The sequence below is a fragment of the Asterias amurensis genome, chromosome 15 (genome assembly GCF_032118995.1).
Source record: "Asterias amurensis chromosome 15, ASM3211899v1".
NCBI lineage: Eukaryota > Metazoa > Echinodermata > Asteroidea > Forcipulatida > Asteriidae > Asterias > Asterias amurensis.
Window position 1 is genome coordinate 12759230 of NC_092662.1, and position 21097 is coordinate 12780326.

The 21097-nt window shown below is 41.4% G+C and overlaps 1 protein-coding gene across 4 annotated transcripts in view; it reads right to left on the reverse strand.

The window, feature by feature from the left end:
* LOC139947838 (laminin subunit alpha-1-like) overlaps positions 1 to 21097 on the reverse strand; it is a 54177-nt gene that overhangs the window by 9331 nt on the left and 23749 nt on the right. For all 4 annotated transcript variants that reach the window (XM_071945636.1, XM_071945635.1, XM_071945637.1 and 1 more), the window contains 20 exons: positions 20259 to 20368; positions 19956 to 20142; positions 19212 to 19361; positions 18196 to 18327; positions 16447 to 16570; positions 15497 to 15636; positions 14598 to 14823; positions 13139 to 13388; positions 11183 to 11305; positions 10163 to 10285; positions 8127 to 8343; positions 7559 to 7722; positions 6698 to 6854; positions 5452 to 5648; positions 4949 to 5042; positions 4135 to 4284; positions 3507 to 3539; positions 2314 to 2418; positions 1138 to 1289; positions 530 to 755 (listed from right to left, as the gene is read on the reverse strand). In XM_071945636.1, coding sequence (XP_071801737.1) covers positions 530 to 755; positions 1138 to 1289; positions 2314 to 2418; positions 3507 to 3539; positions 4135 to 4284; positions 4949 to 5042; positions 5452 to 5648; positions 6698 to 6854; positions 7559 to 7722; positions 8127 to 8343; positions 10163 to 10285; positions 11183 to 11305; positions 13139 to 13388; positions 14598 to 14823; positions 15497 to 15636; positions 16447 to 16570; positions 18196 to 18327; positions 19212 to 19361; positions 19956 to 20142; positions 20259 to 20368 — 3060 coding nt within the window. The remainder of the gene's footprint in view (positions 1 to 529; positions 756 to 1137; positions 1290 to 2313; positions 2419 to 3506; positions 3540 to 4134; positions 4285 to 4948; positions 5043 to 5451; positions 5649 to 6697; positions 6855 to 7558; positions 7723 to 8126; positions 8344 to 10162; positions 10286 to 11182; positions 11306 to 13138; positions 13389 to 14597; positions 14824 to 15496; positions 15637 to 16446; positions 16571 to 18195; positions 18328 to 19211; positions 19362 to 19955; positions 20143 to 20258; positions 20369 to 21097) is intronic.

Here is a 21097-nt window from a genome sequence, read left to right on the forward strand (position 1 = left end):
CTAGCTGTGTAAGCATAGAATGCCTAGTAACGTGGAGTACATGTGCCCACAAGCCAAAATTCCCTGTTAACCCATGAAATAAGCTTGACATGAGCACAGAATTCCCTGATTTTACAAACGCAGATTCTTTGCTTACGGAATCACTGATGTGAATCACTTTTTAAAATTTAAGATCCCCTTGACGGCACATATACCAGGCTTCTTATGAGGGTACAGAACATCTCATAGCAGAGCACAAGACCAAAGAACAGATCTACGGAGACATTCCACCAATCTCTACTACTGTTGCTCAACGCAGAGTCCGCTTTGCAGCTCACTGCTTTTGTGTTAAAGACCAGGTCATACCTGACATGTTATATTGGAGACTGCCGTGCCCTAATAGAGCACCTCCACCACTCAACTACATCGATGTGATCGGTAGAGATACGGAGGCTGGAATCGTGGACGTTGTGCATGGAATCTTGGTTGCGACCGCTAAATGATGAAATGATGAAGCAGAGCCATGAATATGGGCCCGGTTTTTACTTACCTTGGATAGTGAACCATGTTCCATTCGCCAGCTGAAACTGGCTCATCAGGGAAGTCACCAAAGCGGATAGTTCCCCTCCAAGCTGGGCTGCGTTCCTGACCGTGTTGTCCCCCACGATGACGTTCCCGCTGAAGGAAGTTACTTGGTCTGTACTGGTCGCCAGCACCGCCTGCTTGGCTTCTATGGCTGCCACTAAAGCAGTGAAATTTGCAATCTCCATTGAAATCTAAACAGGGATGCACAAAGACGCTCAAAATTAAATTGGATTCTGCCGAGCGATTGACTATCGTTCTTAAACACATGCTCTTTTTCAAAGGTTTTGAGCTGTTTTAGACCCAGAGTCTCGCAATCGTTTCAATTAAGGAGGTTGACACACTCTGTGTATCACCAGATGCGAATCTTATCTACAGGTTTGGACACAATGTGGACTATTTTGTTCTCCATTCGGTGACTGCTTTTACTTCTTTCAAGAAAACTTTAAAGCTGAAGGAGGCTTTAAGAAAATCCACAAATCAGAAACAAATCTTTAGAAATCATACATCTGATAAATCATTGACATACACATACTATCCCCAAAAAATGACACACACACAACACTGGTAACCAACCTGCCTGTAGCCTGCCTCTACATCTTCCAGATCAACAACTTCCCTGGTACCCAGCTCTATGGCTTGTTCAGCACTGGTTAAGTTTCTCCTGATGAAGTTGAGCATAGTGTCTACTTCCATAGCAGTCATGCCATCGTAGTTTGCCAATAACGCTAAAAGAGATAATAGAAAACAAATATTATTTTTGATACAACACTGAAAATATTTTATTTGTGATGTCCATAATGTTACAGATTTTTTTTCTTTTTTTGCGGTATAATTTTTTGAGTATTTCTGGAATAATGTTCTTTTGTGAATATTGTTGCTACAATAAAACCATGAAAGACAACAAAACATTTTTATAAAATGCATCAATAATTGTTGTTCTCTTTGGAGAAAATATTTTTCACTGTTTCTCTGCCAAGCCTTGGCCTCAAGTCACTGCCGATAATCGACCATGGTATGCTGAAATCTCAGACTTGCCTTCAACATGACAAATACCATAATAAACGAAATGACAAAGATTTAGAATCAGGGATAACTCAATAACAACCCCCCCCCCCCAATTTTGTTACGCTTTTATTTTGAGTATGAGTTCAAGTGGAACTTTCATAAACACAGGAACTTTCCTAAACAATGAAACTGCTCTAGAATTGCAAGGGTCGTGGTTTCGAATCCCACCCGAGTAATATGCCTGTGTTATTTTTTTTCACAGGACTCGGGGAAGTACTGAGTATAGACGATGTGACCTATGTTTACATTCAAACCGCCCTCTGTTGACAAAACACTCTATACATCATGTTTCGCCGGGCACTGAGTTGCGCAGTCACAGTAAGATTGCATACACTTTCTAGCTGGCTGCCAAAACACAAAGGTTTTGCCCGGCGTTATGCGCGCGAATCATGTTATGGTTTTCGTGTGACGTCAGAGGTCACATCGTCTATACAGTGCTAACACACATCGGTGTATGGGTAAAAACCAAATTTAACATCTATTATAATGAAACTTTCCTCAAAAATATAACTTTCTGCTACCACCTATGGTGCATTTTGGTGGTCATAACCATTAACTGTTTTGGTTGATTATAGACATTGGTCAATCACAGGCCAATAGTCAGGTGGCTTAGTGTGAAATAGTTTTTGGTTACAGCCGCGAAAACGGACCCCTAGTGTTCCAATGTCACCCATTGGACCTTACCTTCCAGAGTCATTTGCTGTTGAGTAAATACGTCTGCCATGTCTTGGAAAGCTTTGCGCCAGTTTTGGAAGCACTCGGGGCAAGGCTCACAGTTCGGGAAAGAACCTGGCAAAAAAGACATCATACAACTAATATAGGTAGGTATCATTTGAAAAGTTACTACAAATTAACTTTTAAGAGATTGGCTTAATTATTCCCAAGTATCCATTGAAATCGTTTCGCCAGATGTTATTTCAATTTGAAGAAAATCGCAACTTTGTTTCATCTTTGAAGCAATGGTAGGCTGACCATCAAAACATGTGAGCTTTCATATAATAAGATCTGTCTGAGAGTTTTTAATCAAGTGATCAAAATTGATGTAAGTTCTTTATCCCCGATGCAAATTTAACATCTATTATATCGTTGCGGTACTCGCTGCCAAAACATAGGATTCGAACTGCCTCTAGTTACCGGGCAACCTCGGTAGTCTAGTTGGTATAGACATTGCTCTAGACCTCCAAGGGTCGTGGGTTCGAATCCCACACAAGTAACATGCCTGTGATATTTTTTCACAGGACTCGGGAAAGTACTGAGTATACAGTGCTTACACACATCAGTGTATATGGGTAAAAACTAAAATTAATATTCGTTATCCCCGATGCAAATTTAACATCTATTATTTCATTGAAGGTTATATAGAATTTCATCAAGTTAATTCAATTAGCTTGAGAGGGTTGAGACCTTTCCATAAATTGCAAATCTGACGGGTAAACTGACTGGGTAAATGTTCAAAAATGTGGGTGTGTACAAACAAAAATTGAACCAACGACCTCTGGCCCAACGTGCCGAAGCTCTACCAACTGAGCCACATAACCCAAGTCTCCCCATTTTGTCAACACCCTGTTCGGGAGATGCCTGTCAGAAGCCACACAACCTCTAACTGCGGTGTAGCCAGGGATCACACTCGAGTTTATGATACAACCGTGGAAGCAGCAGCTAGGGAATCACCTCAACATAGCTCAGTTGGTAGGCATGATGGGCCAGAGGTTGTTGGTTCAAATCCCGTTATTGTAAATTTGTCTTATCTCAAATCAAACCGAAACTAAACTCATTACAGATTTGATGAAAAACATACCATAAAAAGGTCTTTAAAAAGGTCTTAAACAAACACAGACGAAAACTTTTTTTAAAAGAGAGTGTTAGTTTATACTCACCGACAAAAACTTCAGAAACTATTTCCGACCCATCTAACAATGGGGTTGGTTGTTAAGACAATAGAGGTGACACACAGAAAGATGTGAACAATGGATGAAGAGAAGACAATGGGAAGAGAACAAAAGACAAAGAGTCATTGTTAGATTCAGTTTTGTATCTAGTCGAGAGCTGTGTAAAGACCTTATGCATAGACGTCATCCAGTCACCGTCTTAGAGGTAAACCGATGACACACAGATCGTAACACACAGATTTGTATGCGCTGCGCAAAAGATTGGCCAAAGAACAACGTCCTTTTGACCTCTAGGTGAGGGAGCCCTTCCTAAATGACGTCATGTGCATAAGGTCTATTAAGAGAGTTGTGACAACTTGATTTGAAGCCGTTTTCTGGCTGAGTATACAGAACAATTCAAAACCCGGCTGAAAATATATCTATTTACTTTGTACACTTGTTGATTTCCCTTCACAGCGCATAGGGACCTCTTGGTGATATAGGCTATAAAAGAAGGGTTGGTTATTATTCTTATTATTATTGTTATTATTACACTTCAAGAAATACGGGAGTAAAGACTTTGTGCATTGATAAGAAAAACAGTTACACAGCAATCTAAGATTTTGCAGCATTTTACCTTCTTCAACGCGGCCACACCGATCACACGTCCGTCCAGCTATGGTCGGGACCTTACAGCCGCACTGACCGGTCACAAGGTCACAGGTACATCTACCGTCCAAGGCATTACAGGTGGAAGGAGCAGTGCCTTCAAGGCTGCACTCACAAGCTAGATGGACACAAAGAAGAAATGGCCTGATTATGGTTATCACTGTGACTAAATGGGATGGTGTTGACCAAATAGGATTATGGTGACCAAATGGGATTATGGTGACCATATGGGACAGTGACCAAATGGGATTGTGGTGACCAAATTGGGTCATGGTGACCAAATGGGACAGTGACCAAATGGGGTCATGGGGACCAAATGGGGTCATGGTGACCAAATGGGGTCATGGTGACCAAATGGGGTCATGGTGACCAAATGGGGTCATGGTGACCAAATGGGGTCATGGAGACCAAATTGGGTCATAGTGACCAAATGGGACAGTGACCTATTGGGATTGTGGTGACAAAATAGGATTATGGTGACCAAATGGGGTCATGGGGACCAAATGGGGTCGTGGTGACCAAATTGGGTTATGGAGACCAAATGGGACAGTGACCAAATGGGATTGTGGTGACCAAATGGGATTATGCTGACCAATTGGGATCAGCCAAACAAATTTATTAGGGAATTTTGCTATTTCTAAACTCTGCAGTGGCGTAACCAGAGAGGAGCCCGCAGGGAGAGGAGCCACCCCTTCCCCACTCTAAGACCCCGCCCCCCCCTAGTGCCTCCTCCTTAGATATAAATAGCCATTTTAAATTGTACAAGATAGTAGAACACTTACGTATACATTCTTGATCGATGTTCCAGTAGCCCTGTGCGCATTGGTCACATTTTTGACCTGTGACCCGTGGCTTGCATTCACACTGACCTGTGACCTGAGAGGAAATAGAAATGCAAGACAGGTTTTTAAAATTCCTTACACACCTTAGTTGTGTGCTTGTTCAAATAGGACCTTGTTTATAAACATGTTAAAAACATGTAACTGGAATTTGATCATCTTTTTAAAATTGTGCATTCTGTGTATATTTTCCTGGAGTTCGACCCTTGGTCGTCATCAGAATAGTTTTTTTTAAAAGAATAAACCGAAATTGTAGTCTTGTAGATTTCCCTTCCAAATTCGATTCCTGGGCCAAATTTCATAAAACCTGTAAGCATAAAAACCTGCTGAGAAAAAACAGATTACCAGCCAACATCCCATGAAGTTTACATTGTTGCAACTGGTGCCCCACTCATTTGTTGCTTAGCAAAGACATTTGTTAAGCAGTATTTGGGCCATGGACTTACCAAATCACAGCGTGTCTGTTGATTAACGGTCCCCACTGGATGGCAGTCACATAAGGTACATCCAGACCCGCTGGCGATACCCCAGGTGTTCATGGCGCACTCCGCACACTGGTCCCCGATAACATTAGGATAGCAATCGCACACGCCGGTAGTCTGACTGCAGTTTCCATAGCTACCCATGGAATCGCACAGACATTCTATAACGAGGGTGAAGATGAAGATGAAACATGAGTAACCAATGTAACATGATGTAAAATAAGTACTTTGTAACATGATTAACTAATGTATATTGTAACCAATGAACCAAGTATAACCAAAAATAGGACCCAAGTAACTGGTTAAATAGTAAACCAATGTAACTTTTGAAACCAATATAAAATAGAAGCCAATTTACCTTGAGAAACCAATGTAAAATAATAACCAATGTAACATGAGTGACATTGTAATGTGAGAGACCAACTGAACTTGAGCAACCATTGTAACATTAGTAACCCATTAAACATGAATAAACCATTGTAAAATGAGAAACCAATGTAACACAAGTAACCACAACAAGATGAGTAACCAAAGTAACATGAGTGACCAATGTAACATGAGTAACCACTACAATATGAGTTACCAAAGTAACATATGAGTAACCACTACAATATGAGTGACCAAAGTAACATGAGTAACCAATGTAACACAAGTAACCACAACAATATGAGTCACCAAAGTAACATGAGTAACCACTACAATATGAGTTACCAAAGTAACATGAGTAACCACTACAATATGAGTGACCAAAGTAACATGAGTAACCAATGTAACACAAGTAACCACAACAATATGAGTAACCAAAGTAACATGAGTAACCACTACAATATGAGTTACCAAAGTAACATGAGTAACCACTACAATATGAGTTACCAAAGTAACATGAGTAACCACTACAATATGTGTAACCAAAGTAACATGAGTAACCACTACAATATGTGTAACCAAAGTAACATGAGTGACCAATGTAACATGAGTAACCACTACAATATGAGTAACCAAAGTAACATGAGTGACCAATGTAACATGAGTAACCACTACAATATGAGTTACCAAAGTAACATGAGTAACCACTACAATATGCGTAACCAAAGTAACATAAGTGACCAATGTAAAGTGAGTGACAGTAACATGAGACCATGTTGAGGTGGATGGGGATGATTTTTCAGTTCTCATGTTCTTTAAAAAGTATCCCTCGCTATGCACCTACCTTGGCAGTTGTCTATCATTCCCCAAGAGCCAAAGTCACAAACATCACACGTTTGTCCGGTGGTATTTCCCTGGCAGGCAAGACACTGTCCGGTGATGGTGTCACACTCGGGTGGGCTCAGGTTGCAGAAACATGGCACGCATTGCCCGCCATTGGCCTGGGTCATGAACAAAAACACAAATGAACAGGCAATTAGTGGAGGATTACAAAACAGTGCTTATGAAAAACTGAAAAAAACTTAGACAAAACTTGTAGAGCAAACAGTGAACAACACCTGGGCCCTATTTCAGAATAAGTTTGTCAGCCAAAACACGTTGTCACATGTTCAATTTGTGATTGACATCCTGCTCAGATTTGCTTAGCAAAAAAACTATTTAGCAATACTCTCTGCTGAAGCAGTAAATTTGACCCTGGTAAGCAGACTTTTTTTACTTATTGTTGTATACAAATAAATGTAAATGTTGCTCAGCGCATACCATTACAACACAACTCCAATCCTTGCGAAGGCTTTATCCTCACCATTCCCTTTTCTCATTTACAATCAGTTCAGACATGGGTACATTTATTTAAGACAATAACTGCATTATCGCAAAATCAAATTTATGCAATAAAATTCTCAACTCTCAAATAATTTTTGGCGAAAGTCACTAAAGGAAGGTCTCAAGTAAATATCCCTGAATTCAAGTCAAGTCGCAAGTCAATGAAATTGGCAACTCGAGTCAGACTTGAGTCCAAGTCAGCAACTCGAGTCAATAACACTGGCCACATGCTGAATATTTATACTGAAGAAGTCTAGGGAACAAGGGAAAGTGCTAAAACTAAGCACCAAGGGTGTTGGGATTAACAAACGCCAATTGTTACCATTGGGTCAGTTGGTACTCCGTAGAACCCGTTGATGCATGTCTCGCATGAGTCCCCGCTGTGTCCGATTGTGCAGTTAGCGCACACCCCGACCGCATCACAGACAGCAGCAAAAGAGTTGACACTATCTGGTGGCCCTGGGCACAAACATGGCTGACAATCACCTAAACAATGGGAGAAAAAACACACAATTACTACCATAATTAGAACAATGATTTCGGTTTGAACACGGACAAATTACTACAGCAGGATTTGAACCAACAATGTCTGGAGTCAGTTGCTGGTGTTCAACCAACTGAGCTATCTAGTCTATGTTGACGGTCTCCCTTTTTTGCCAACATCTTTGACATAAGTAATACAACTGTTTAGCTGCCGTATAACCAGGGATCACACCCAAGTAATGATACAACCCAGGAAACAGTAGCCATTTTTTTTTACCAATATCAATTCTATGGTTTAAAATTAAATGTTATTATACTTCCACATTCCTACAAGTGTCAGATGTACTTAAGTTGCATAAAGCAGTTTTAAATAAAAGAGATTTTTTATTAAATTTCAAAGAGCATACCTGGTGTTCCGCCGGTGGCATCACCACGGTAACCGTCCAGACACAGCTGGCAGAAGTCCCCTCCGGTGTTATGGCTACAGCCCTGGCATACCCCGGTGTCTAAGTCACATGGGAGATCACTATGGCCGTTACAGTCACACGGTACACAGTCAGAGAAGGGACCCCTAGCTAGGGATGATCTCCTATACCCTGGGGCACACTGCTCACAAAAAGAACCCTGTCAACGAAAGAAATTTAGAGAGGTGGTAATGATAGTTTTTATAGAACAATTTCATAGAGCTGCTTACAGGCACTGGGGCCCAATTTCATGGAGCTGCTTAGCACACAAATTTGCTTAGTATGAAATTTCTTCCTGTGGTAAAAACAGGACTATCAACCAAATTTCCATTTGTGTGCATATTGCTTGTTACAGGTATTCAGCTGTTTTTAGCTTATCCTGAAAATCATGTGGAAATTTGGTTGGTAATCCTGTTTTTATTAAGGCAAAAAATGTCATGCTAAGCAAATTTTTGTGCTTAGCAGCTCTATGAATTTTGGCCCTGGCCACCATTTGTAATTACTCGAAAAAGTTGTGAGCATAAAAACATACTTGGTAACAAGCAATGGAGAGCTGTTGATAGTATAAAACAATTGTGAGAAACTACTCCCTCTGAAGTAACGTAGTTTATGAGAACATGGGAATTTCCAACTCAACTATTAAAAGGCTTGAGACCTGAAGTCTTTTAAATATATTTGTAGGCATCTGAAAGCACACAAACATGTGCAACAAGGGTGTTTTTCACCAATTCGATGCCCAAATTGAGCGAGAATTTTCACAGAATTGTGACTTTGTGCATATGTTGGAGTACACCATGTGAGAATACTGGCCCTTGACTTTTACCAAAGGTGTCCAGGGGTTGATTTCACAAAGAGTTAGGACTAGTCCTAACTTAGGACTAGCTCTAAGAGACATCAAAAACGTACAGCTAGTCCTAAGTTAGGACGAGTTACTCTCCCTAACTCGAGATATGACTACTTCTAACTCTTTGTGAAATCCACCCCAGTGCATTTAAGACCAAAAGCAGTCAAGCACAGCAAAACGATATGAACCAGAATAAGGTTACCAGCCAAATTAAAACTTCAGAGTTTGTTAACTACTAACCCCGTGGAAGGAAGGAAGCTAGCCAAATCCCTGAGTCAAAAAAAACCTTACTCCGGGGCAGCAATGGAATAACTAGTCCCGGCCGATTTCCTACCTTCCTCGGAGGTAGTGTTTAATCACATTGATATTAAAGCAGGAACTAATTTGTCTCTTAAAGGAACACGTTGCCTTGGATCGGACAAGTTGGTCTTTTAAAAACGTTTGAAACCATTTGTTATGAAATGCATATGGTTAGAAAGATGTTTTAAAAGTAGAAATAATGATCCACACAAGTATCACTCGAAACTGCACGGTTTTCCTTTTACGACGCGAACCATCAAGGTCGGCCATTTATGGAAGTCGCCATTTTGAGGCATATTTGTGTAGATCATTGTATTCTACTTTTACAGTATCTTTCTAACCATATACATTTTACAACAAACGGTTACAAATGCTTTTCAAAGACCAACTCGACCGATGCAAGGCAACGTGTTCCTTTAAATTCGGAAATTCTGCTCTGCAACAGTAGAATAAAAAGCAATACCTAAACTCCCAAAGAACAAAAATCTACTCAGCAAAGTATAGATACACACATGGTGTTACCATAAACCGATTGAAAAGATTTTGTTTTGAATACGAGTTGTCTTGATCGAGTAGTTGAGTAATAAACAATCGATCAAATTTTGAGTACTTTTTATAAGTTTAATTGAGTTTCCCCGATGATATTTTTTTTAAACCAAGTTATTGAGTAACGAACAAATGGTGTGTTTTTCTCTGGGTTTGAACGCCACCCGAGTAAAATTCCTGTGACATCTGTGTAAGGGTTTATTTTGAGTATGAGTTTTTTCTCGATCGAGTAATTGAGTGATACTCAACGGTTGCAATGTTTCATAAGGTTATTCACTGCTTGACTTACCGTGTACTGTGGTGGGCAAGTGCAATTCTCCACAAAGTCTGCAGTGTCTTCCATGATACCGCTGTCACCCTGTGTGGCGTAGTCCAACATGACACTATGTAAGAACACAGACTCTCCTGGTACCTGGAAGGATAACAATATAAATGGCAACAATAAGCTTGGCTTCAAAATTAAGCAAGTCGTCTCTCATAGTGAAAAAAGAAAAGAAATGAATCATTTTTTTTACAAATTATATAAATACTCATTACTGATAACATTTTCAGAAAGTTTCAGGACCTAGCCGCTGCGGCTCCCGCGGGTTGGCAGGGCGGAGCGATAAAGTTATCTTGCACGCCCTGCAAGACTTTTGACCCTAATTCTCCAGCGCCTGAGACCAAAGGGAGTGGAGGAGACACATCAGTGGTGATCAAACAGACAGTACCAAAAGAGGGGAAGCAAATTCCCAAGGGTTATACGATTCTTGGCAGTGAATCACTCGTACTATAGACGATGTGACCTATGTTTACATTCAAACCACCCTCTGTTGACAAAACACCATACGTCATGTTTCGCCAGGCACTGAAGTGAGTAGTCATGGTAAGATTGCGTACACTTTCAAGCTAGCTGCCAAAACACAAAGGTTTTGCCCGGCGGTATGCGCGCGAACCATGTTAAGGTTTTCGTGTGACGTCAGAGGTCACATCGTCTATACGTAATGATTTTGGAATAATACTATTCAGTATGAATGACATATCACTAGACTTGCCATTTTGTATTTTCAGGAAGTGACCTATTTCTATACGCCACTTTATCAATAAAATTTGAAACGCTAAAGCGCAGGTTCAAGCACGGGTGTGTTACATTTGCATTTATACCAAATGAGCTATCTCTAAGCGTAGTATTTTCATGAAGTGACAAATCTTGATATTTCTCATTATGCATTGGTTTGTACACAGCGCTCTGTGGACATGCTTCGATACTTGTTTTGATTTTTTTTAAAAACGAAAAACAAATATTGTAAATAAACTACGTTTCACTCACCGTGTTGTACTTGGCTCTGATTCGGATGGACTGGATACCAGTTAACGCCTGCATAACGTACTCAGCGGTTGGCTGGTCCCCTTGTGGGCTACCCTTACGCCAGTAGCTCTCATGTAGTTTCAACTGTTTTGTAGAATAATAACATCATTAATTTATCACTATTAATTTTAATATTCCTTGTCACAATACTTCTGATGATGCCGGACAAAATAGGCAGAAACATCATGGTAGAGCATTACTTTTCCAGCGAACCTCATTTTTTTTTAACTGCAGCTTGGACGCCTGATGAAACCTGTACACAAGTGTGCTCAGAAAAATAAGGGTAGGTCTCTACTCTAACTAAATAAATAATCACTGTAGCAAGCCTAATGAAACTGTACACAAGTATGCTTGCTTCGAACCAGAAACACAAGGTGGGAAAACCTATTCCTCCAATAAACATGATATCCATTTTAGCTTTGAAACCTTAATAGGAAACTTGTGAAGAAGAGTGCTTCCTGTGAACCAGAAACATGTTTTTTTTTTCCATCTAAACGGTTTTTGTGTGGTCATAATGTTCTCATTTCCAGGTCTGTTTACAATGAGCTACATGTATGATTTCACTTTTCCCTTTAAACAGACCTTCATTTATAGGAATAGAAGGAGCTTTTTTAATCGCTCTCCTGAGAATACTCATGAGCTCAATTTGAGCTCCTAAAAAATCACTCTTCTTAGATTGTCCAGGAGCTCAATTTGTTTGACTAGCATACTCAGTTTATGATTACTAAAATGGCGAGGTTGGATCGGACGTACACAAATAAAATTTACAGACAAAATAAAATAAAACATCCACGATCCCACTCCAGAGTGACAAAAAAACGCACGATTTTAAGGTTTTATATTTAATGTTTCCTTTTTTCTATTATGTTTTCACATTTGATATAAAGCATTAGAAAATACACAATTTCTTACGAGAAAATACGTCGTTGATCCATGGTTGATCTAGTAGTAGTTCTAGTATTGCACAGACGACGTATACAGTAGCATGTGGGTGTTCGTGTAGTACTACATGTAGTAATGTACCCGGCTGCGAATTCGTAAAGCTAGCAATCTGTTAATTGCGCTGCTCAATCTCGAGGCTTTTGCGCCGCCTGGAAATGCGCTAAAACTCCCACGTGACACGTCGAGTCTTGTCTCAATGCGTTTATTGCTGGTTCACGTAGATTTTACCAATAGAAGGCGTTTAATATCACGCTAGTGCATCGTTCCAAAGCGACCTCTAGCATTCAATGTTTCTTTTATTTATAGTTGCACGCAAAGTTACAACGACTGGCGTGTATTCTGCTTTTATGTTATAAATAAAATCCATCGTAATGATCGAGGAAGAGCGCTGTCGATCGCACACCTGAAGACAGGACCAGTAGGAGCACAAGCACGATCGAGCTCCTCAAAAACGAAGGTCTGTTTAAACACACAAAATACCTTTCAATCTATCCAATAAGGAACCAGTTTCTTATAATAAACATTGTGGATCTCTCACACATGGACATGAGTGTCGTGATCTGCCAGTGCCAGGTTAAGGCTTGCATTTAGGTCATCAAACTCATAATACTCTGAATGGGCCATATTTTTGATCGTGTGAGGGCGCTCTCAATCACTTCATTCATACCCAAAACAGTTATTAAAGATTGGAACACATTACCACCACAGACATCTAATCCATCACAGACAATAAGACTTTTGAAGGAGCCGTTATAATCCACCTCTAAAGCAAACTGAAACTACGGCGCAACAAAAGTCACAGAACGCCTATTAATTTGTGCAGGGCGTATCGAGTGTACCCCCGGAAGTGATAAAAATAGTATTTATAGCGCCCTCGCACGGTAAAAAATAAGGGGCATTGATACTGAACATACTCTGAGTTGATACTCCAATATATACATGCAAGTGTCAAAGTTGCCAAGATGAAGTACTCACGTTGTATTCTGTCTCGTTGCCATCTGCATACGGTACAAACGGCAAGGATGCGACCAATAACTCATCTACATACATTCCCTCAATGAAGACATCCCCCTCTGGATTTACAGAGGGGTCCTGGTCTGACGACTGGCTTAGGGTGAAAGACAGGTTCTGTCCATAGGCGGTGCGGAAGTCGCCGTGGTAGATGTCCGGAGAAACAAAGAAGAAATCGGTGGAGTTGCTTGGAGTGCTGAGCTCCAGGATAAGTCTAGTAAAGGAAAGAAAATAACCAGCGACATGAATGTTCGGATAAAACATGGCTGACTGATGCTAAATACAGAAAATCAATACCGTACCGTACATATAGGGTAAAAAGATACCACATGAGATCATGTATTAAAAATGGCAAAACTACAACCCCAGCCGAATAAGGCCAACTGGCAATAAACATACCATCTCCTGCCCAACTCCCCCCCCCCCCCCCCGCCCCCCCCACCCAGTTATATAATTTGGGAGGCTAATCATCCTTACTCGCAGCTAAGAGCTGAATTGCGAAGGACGCGTACACAATGTGTTCAAGAAGCAGGTATGCAAGGGTGCCTTCAGCTGCCAGCCACCTCAACCCATTATGAGCACAGCACAGCCAGAGATCAAAAGTGTTTGATTTTTCCCGAGGGAGGATAACCAGATGGTCTGGAAAACCCTCGTAGCACAGAAGACAACCAACGCACAACTCAACTCACATAATGGCCCTGGCCGGGTATCAAACGAGGGTCACCTTAGTGAGAGGCGAGCGCTTTACGCACAAGCAAACCATGTGTGAGCAGAACACCAGATTGTGCATGTGACATCCTAGTTTGGCATATTCTAGTAAACAAAGGTTTGCTAGGCTTGGCTTCTTGTTGTGCTTCATCAGCTACATGAAATGGGGCCAGGATTTCAGATGGGAATTATTAATAATAATAATTATAATAAAACCATTCTTATATAGCGCATATCACCGTGAGGTCCCTATGCGCTGTAAAAACGAAATCAACAATTATTGTACAAAGTAAACAGATATGTTTTTAACCAGGTTTTGAATTGTTCCGATGTCTCAGCCTGTTTGACAACCTCTGGAAGACTGTTCCATATCTGAACTACTGCATATTGGAAAGAGCGGGGAACCGTACGGCTTGGTTTTGATAACTGGGGGGGTTAGAAGGGATTTATTTGAAGATCGCAGATTCCTGGTTGTTTTGTACTCCTGAACTAAGCTTTGGAGATAAACAGGGGCAATACCATGGATACATTAATAAGTCAGAACCAAAACATTAAAATTAATTCTAGCCCGTATTGGTAGCCAATGTTAATCCTTAAGAATGGGTGTGATGAATTCCCGAGTGCGAGTTCTGGTGACAAGTCTGGCCCCTGAATTAAGTTACAAATTGATCAGGTACGATGCAATTCAAGAATATTTGATGTCATTCTTCTTTACCTTGGATTGGACAAGTCAAAAATTGGGACTTCATTTATGTCCACGCTGTAATCGGTTCCGTTGACACCGGTCCACCGTGGAGCTATCGCATCAAAGTCCAGCAGGGACCAGCTGCTGACGACCTGGCCCCTGAACCAAGACAACGCACTGGTACACTGCGTACTGTGTGACGAACAGTAGCACTGGGTGCATCCGCGCTCACTCCAGGGCCCAAAGCCGTAGAAACCTGGAAGAAACAAGAGTGATGACTAGTTAGGGAAAAGTCAAATTGATGATTGAAGAAAACCTTACACAGCCTGCAACCGAGTGGAATGCGACGCTCACGCAAACGTGCAATTATTTAATCTACACATCCAACTTGTGAGTTCTTCAGAGAACTTTGTTATTTCCTTGTCATCATGTAATGGTTTACAAGTGCTGTGGCCCAATGGCGCAATATGCTGTCGATCAAGAACACTGGGGTGAACCCCTTCTCGGTAAGTGCACTGGGTTCTTTTCTGTGCATTACACAACACACGAGACCAACGGCTTTATGTCCCATCCAAAGGATGAAGCAATAATGGATAAGTGTCATGCTTAAAGATAAAAGTGTCACGACAGGGACTCTAACCTACACACAGCTGATCAAAAACACCAGGGCATGAGTCCAGGAGTGGATTTCACAAAGAGTTAGGACTAGTCTTATCTCGAGTTAGGACCAGTTACTCGTCCTAACTTAGGACTCTCCATGCAATTTGTATATCTCCTAGGACTAGTCCTAAGTTAGGACTAGTCCTAACTCTTTGTGAAACCGACCCCAGTGCTCTTATCCACTCCACCTCTACATATCATGTGATAATGACAAAGTGATAAGCTAAAATTGATCTTTCTTTCAAACGCACTTTCCATCACTTCCCTACCTTCGGCACAGACGTCACATTTATCCCCCACAGTCCCTTCAAGACACAAGCAGTTTCCATTAGAGTCACAGCCAGACTGTGTACTCCCCACTGCATTGCAGTCACAGTAGGTACAACCATCCGTTGTCATCTGGTAAAACCTGGGAGAAATAAAAAACTGACAATGTTAATGGGTCTGGGGTCGATTTCACAAAGAGTTAGGACTAGTCCTAACTTAGGACTAGTCCTAGGAGATATACAAAACGTGTGGCTAGTCCTAAGTTAGGACGAGTAACTCCTAACTCGAGATAAGACTAGTCTTAACTCTTTGTGAAATCCCCCCATGGTATAAGGTTAAAAATCCTTAAAAATCTTAATTTGTAAAACAAAAAACTGGCAGAGTATACAAAATGTGTGACCCGCTCTGCAAAAATGGCCCTAATGTCACACAAATCAATTTGTAGTTACATTAATGGAAAGGTCTTTCCGTCAGCTTTAATTTGGTACATGTTAGAAATCTGTTGCAATCCAGAGTTATGCCATATTTTGCATACAAAATTATGCTCTATTGGTCAAAGTAGGGTGTTTTGTTTTAGAACAAGGGCACACCTACATGGTTTAGGCTTTCATAGCCTTTGCAGGCTACTTAAAAACAATTTTGCTTATTTTTATGAGGGCTACAAGTAAGTAGGAATGTAGAGCCCCTCCCAGAATATAAAGCTTTTAGAATGTGACACCCCTCTGTATAAAATGGTGTTGGCCAAAGACACCAGAGTGCCACATGTTGAGTGTGTCTGTTCACTTTCATATATTTTGGCAAAGTGATAAGACTATACTCAATCCTGCTCCATTCTTTTGTCTTTGCCCAATATAGAATCTAACGTTACTGATGAGAAGAGTGTAACAGGAAGAATGTCATGACTGCGCTGTGTGACGATTGTTTTCAAACTGAATGCTAGAGACTTTCTTACCCTGCGGCGCACTCAGTGCAGTCTTGTCCACCTATACCAGGCTTGCAGTTACATTGCCCAGAGTCAGCGCATGCATTGTCCAATGAGTAATTGGATGAACAGGTGCAGGGGACACACCCCGTACCTGATAGAAAAGGAAAACAAAGTATTACGTTTTCTCTTGTTTCAACGGCACATTTATTTCACACAAATGTTTTCCTTAAACCAATATTCCCATTAAATTTCTCCTTGTGTGGCTATATATCCAGAATCGAGCCCCACACCTTTTCTGGAACCTGGGTTCTTGCTAGTCGGTTCTTGAAATCAGCACAAACCATGACACTCTCTCATGGGTAATTTATTCCAGTGGTAGTTTAAATTATAGCAGACATCATCTCCAGCACCTCCGACCACCCACACTCTCTTTCCCGTATCTTGTTCCCAGTTGTGTCTAATCTCGCAGTGCCATTTTCTTTCGCTCCCAGACTACATTGCTCAATCGTAACCCCCTGGAAGTGTGACTTGAAAGTATCCAAATAAATGGATTATTTAAATAAGTTCTGTGGTTGCATGCCTCCATTCTGCCGTTTAATTGTGCACAGGCTGGATGCGCTGCGTGGAAAGTTGTAGAAAACTTGGCGGTCAGTGTTTGACAACAAAATAATAATAATAATAATAATAATACCATTTATATAGCGCCTTTTCCTAAGGTTACAAAGCGCTCAGAGAATGACAGGAAAAAACAAAAAAGGGAGTGCAAACAAAAACCATGAGGAAAACCACGACTAGGCAAAGCTAGCAGCATTTAGCCAAGAAAGTCCCGCGCAAAGCCGGTCTCTCTTTGACTAAAACCGCAGGCCAAGCATGCGAGATTTACTGATTGAAAATGAATGTTTTCAGAGACCTTTTGAACAAGGTAACAGAGCTAGAACTTTTGGTTGAGTTTGGAAGGGAATTCCACATCCTAGGGCCTGCAACTGAAAATGCTCTGACTCCTGATTTTCTGGTGGTTCGAGGAATATACAAGTTGCCCTGTGAACGTAAGTTGCTCTTTGTAGCCCTGGTTTCTAATGAGTTGGAAATGTATGTGGGAAAAGTACCAGACATACACTTAAACATGTTTAAGGCCAATTTGAACATTATTCGTTTTTCTACTGGGAGCCAGTGCAGCTGTTTGATCAGTGGTGAAGTGGGGACATGGTTTGGGTAGGAGAAGATGATACGGGATGCTCTGTTTTGTATCTTTTGTAACTTGCTTAAATCAGATTGCTTGAGACCACATAACAAAGAGTTGCAGTAGTCCAATCTGGAGAGTACAAGTGCCCTAACAGCGGCGTGACAGGCTTCAGCGTCAATGTACTTTCGGATTCTACCAATATTTCGGAGGTGGTAGTTAGCTGATTTGCAGACTGATGTGACATGATCACTCATCGACATAGTATTGTCGAAGACAACACCAAGATTCCGGATGGAAGTTGATGGGTGGAGTGTGCTGTTGTTTATAGGGAGAGTCAGATGGGCAAGATGTTTGTAGTTACAGCTTGAAGAGGCAATGAAAAGTGAATACAAACATCTTTACATAGGCATGAGTTTCAGCATAAAGAACTTTGTGAAAACTCACAGCGTTTTAAATTTTGCGCGTATATGATAGCCAATCAAAGACAAGGATCAGAGTTTCCCTTCCAGGGGTTAGGGACGTACGCAGAGTTAGCGGGCGATACGGCGCGCTGCCCATGGTAGCGAGGCACCCTCCCCACCCCTTGTTCTTACCTGTGTACAGACCATAATGCTCCGGCATGCAAGCATCACACTTATTCCCTATCACATTCTGGTGGCATTCACACGTCCCGCTGAGGTCATCACAGGCCTGCCGTAGAGCACCGTTGATGTCGCAACCACAAGCTTCAAAATGAAACAAAATAACACAGGGTTAAACTTTGCTGTCTTAAACAGAGCAGTCCAAATAGACCCCATGCACTTAATGCGACAAGACCCAAACAGCGCCCTCACTGAGGTCAATGAAGACATATCATTGGCTGAGAGTTGTGCGTGGTACATACACACGTCCATTGTTTGACCTCGCCAATGGTGACCAATGGCCTTATGAAGCCATGTTGAGGTACGGTGGATGCAGTGCTACAGCTACAGCACTATTAGGTTTGGGTAAAGTCCGTGCACCCGAACAAAATAGTGTACTCCTATAGTCTTTGCCATATCTCAAAAAAAAAACTAATTCACTCAGCCCTGGCAGGTTCCAACTTGGGTTAATTGAGTAATTAATGATTAAAGTGTCTTGATCACAAGTGTCATGACTGGGAATATGAACCAACACTCCAATGACTTGGCCATCAGGGTGGCAGGGTTGGCTTGTGCATAAAGCGCTCGCCTCTCACCAAGGTGACCCTGTTCGATTCCTGGTCGGGGCCATATGCAAGTTGAGTTGTGTGTTGGTTTTCTGCTGTGCCACGAGGAGTTTCCAGACCATCCGGTTTTCCTCCCTCGGGGGAAAAATCAAACACTTTCGATCTTGGCTGTGCTCCATGGTCATAATGGGGTGATGTGGCTAGCAGCCTAAGGCGCCCTTGCATGCTTGCTTCTTGAACACGTTGTAGTCGGGTCCTTCGCAATTCAGCTCTTAGATGAGAGTAGGGATGATTCCTCCCAAATTATTATTATTATCAGAAGTTGAGTGTGATGCACTAACCTACTTAGTCACGAAACCAAACAACGAAGTGCTACACTGCAAAAAAAACTCCGAGCTATCACAGCTCACAAGACAAACTTACCCGTGCAGCCTGCCTGCGTGCTGTAACCGTAGTAATAGGCTTGACAGTAGTCACATGACTGTGATGTCACACCATCCAAACACTGACATTGGCCGCTGTAGGAATCACACAGTGTACCGAGAAGAGTACCTCCATTGTTACAGGAACATGCTATAAAAAGGAAAACATGTTGCAATTATTGCAGGTGAATTGCTTTCAAGAAGACAAAGCTTCAGGTTATAAAACCCTTCTTAATCTTGGGAACATTTTCTAGTGAGTTGATCAACCATTTGGTCAATATTATAAGGCACGCTTTATCTATGAGAACATTCAAAATCACCGGTCTGTAAGGAAAGAAATACCCAAGTTTATGAAAAGGCCTGTTGGAAAAGATATATTTAAGTTGCCGCTGAGAGAGTGAGATGTTGTATGTTTCTCTGATGTGATTAGTAAGGTGTTCCAGAGGAAAAAACCCTATCCCCGTAGCTGGCTAAGCGGGTACAAGGAACATAGAGCTTGTTGCCTGATGGCCTCAGACCGGTCTTACAAACCCAGGTTGCAGCATGTTTTAGAAGTAGACTGGGGCAGAGCCCTGGAGTGTCTTGAAAGTGAGGAGTAATTTAAAATGAATTCTATAATTGACTGGTAGCCAGTGGAGTTTGTAAAGAATGGGAGTGACATGTTCAGACATTTTCGTACCAGTCAGGAGTCAAGGTGATGCCATTAACAATTTTGAGAAATTTTTAAAAAGCGAAGAAATCTTACCAATAGCTCCGTTGTAGACTTCTGCCATGAGGGAGAACTCATACATGACACAGTCTCCAGACTCCCTGACGATGCGGTCCAGGGAAACGGCTGCCATCCAACAGGATGTCATGACCTCACGGGTCAGGTTGGAGGTCATCGCTGAGGCGAACACATTCAGGTCATTGAGCACGGGCAGTAGGACCAACTAGATGAGAAGTGATGGAGATAAGAGATTGGAAGAATGTGGATTGCTTCTTGTTTTTCTTTTGGTAGGAGTCTTGGCTTGATGGAAACATAAAGATTTAATCATGCTACACTTACAGAGTCAAGAAGGATTGATGTTGACGGCCCAAGGGATGATAAACCAATAACGACTGAAACGTTATAAACGCCAGCTGCGTTCAAACAGGCTGCACCAAACTGCTGGACATCTAGCAATGGAAACACATCACAAAGTTTTTAAACACAAACAGAACACAACAATGAAGACCATTTCAGTCGGTGAAATGTACAGTGTAAAAGTTTTCCACTGTAAGCCTGGTTCATACTTCACGACAAAGCGAATGTGACACGCGATACAGAAAACAAACATTCAGATTTGCGCTGCTTTACAATTGTGATGCAAGAACATTCGGAATGCACGTGAAGTATGAACAGTGAAAAAGTAGGCTGAAACTGGTTTTTAGTCGAACTTATTTGTAAATTGGAATGTATTAGACCAGAAATAAATGTGTCCGCCATGCAGTGTGCATTGTGAGTTTGCAATCCTCTAAAAATGAACACTCCAAGCTGTGCGTATTCTATTTACAGACAACGCACGCGAGTCATTTGCTTTTAAGCATTGTGAACTTCGCAGTATTTACACGCAGCGCATTTCCAGCTTTAGTTCTTTTGTATGACTCATGACACGCACAAAAAGCTCTCGACCCTTCCAACCTCTTTTGAGGACAAATCTTTCAAAGAACATCAAAGATAGCAAATCTAAATAAGGGAATCAATGTGTGGTGAAGAGGTTTTCAACTAGACGTTTAATCCCAACGAGGCCTGGTTCAAGATAATTTTACCGAGACAAAGTCGAGGTAAATTATAAAGAACCAGGCCTCGGCGGGTTTAAACCACTAGTTGAAAACCGATTCAACACACTTTGATTCCCATTCATA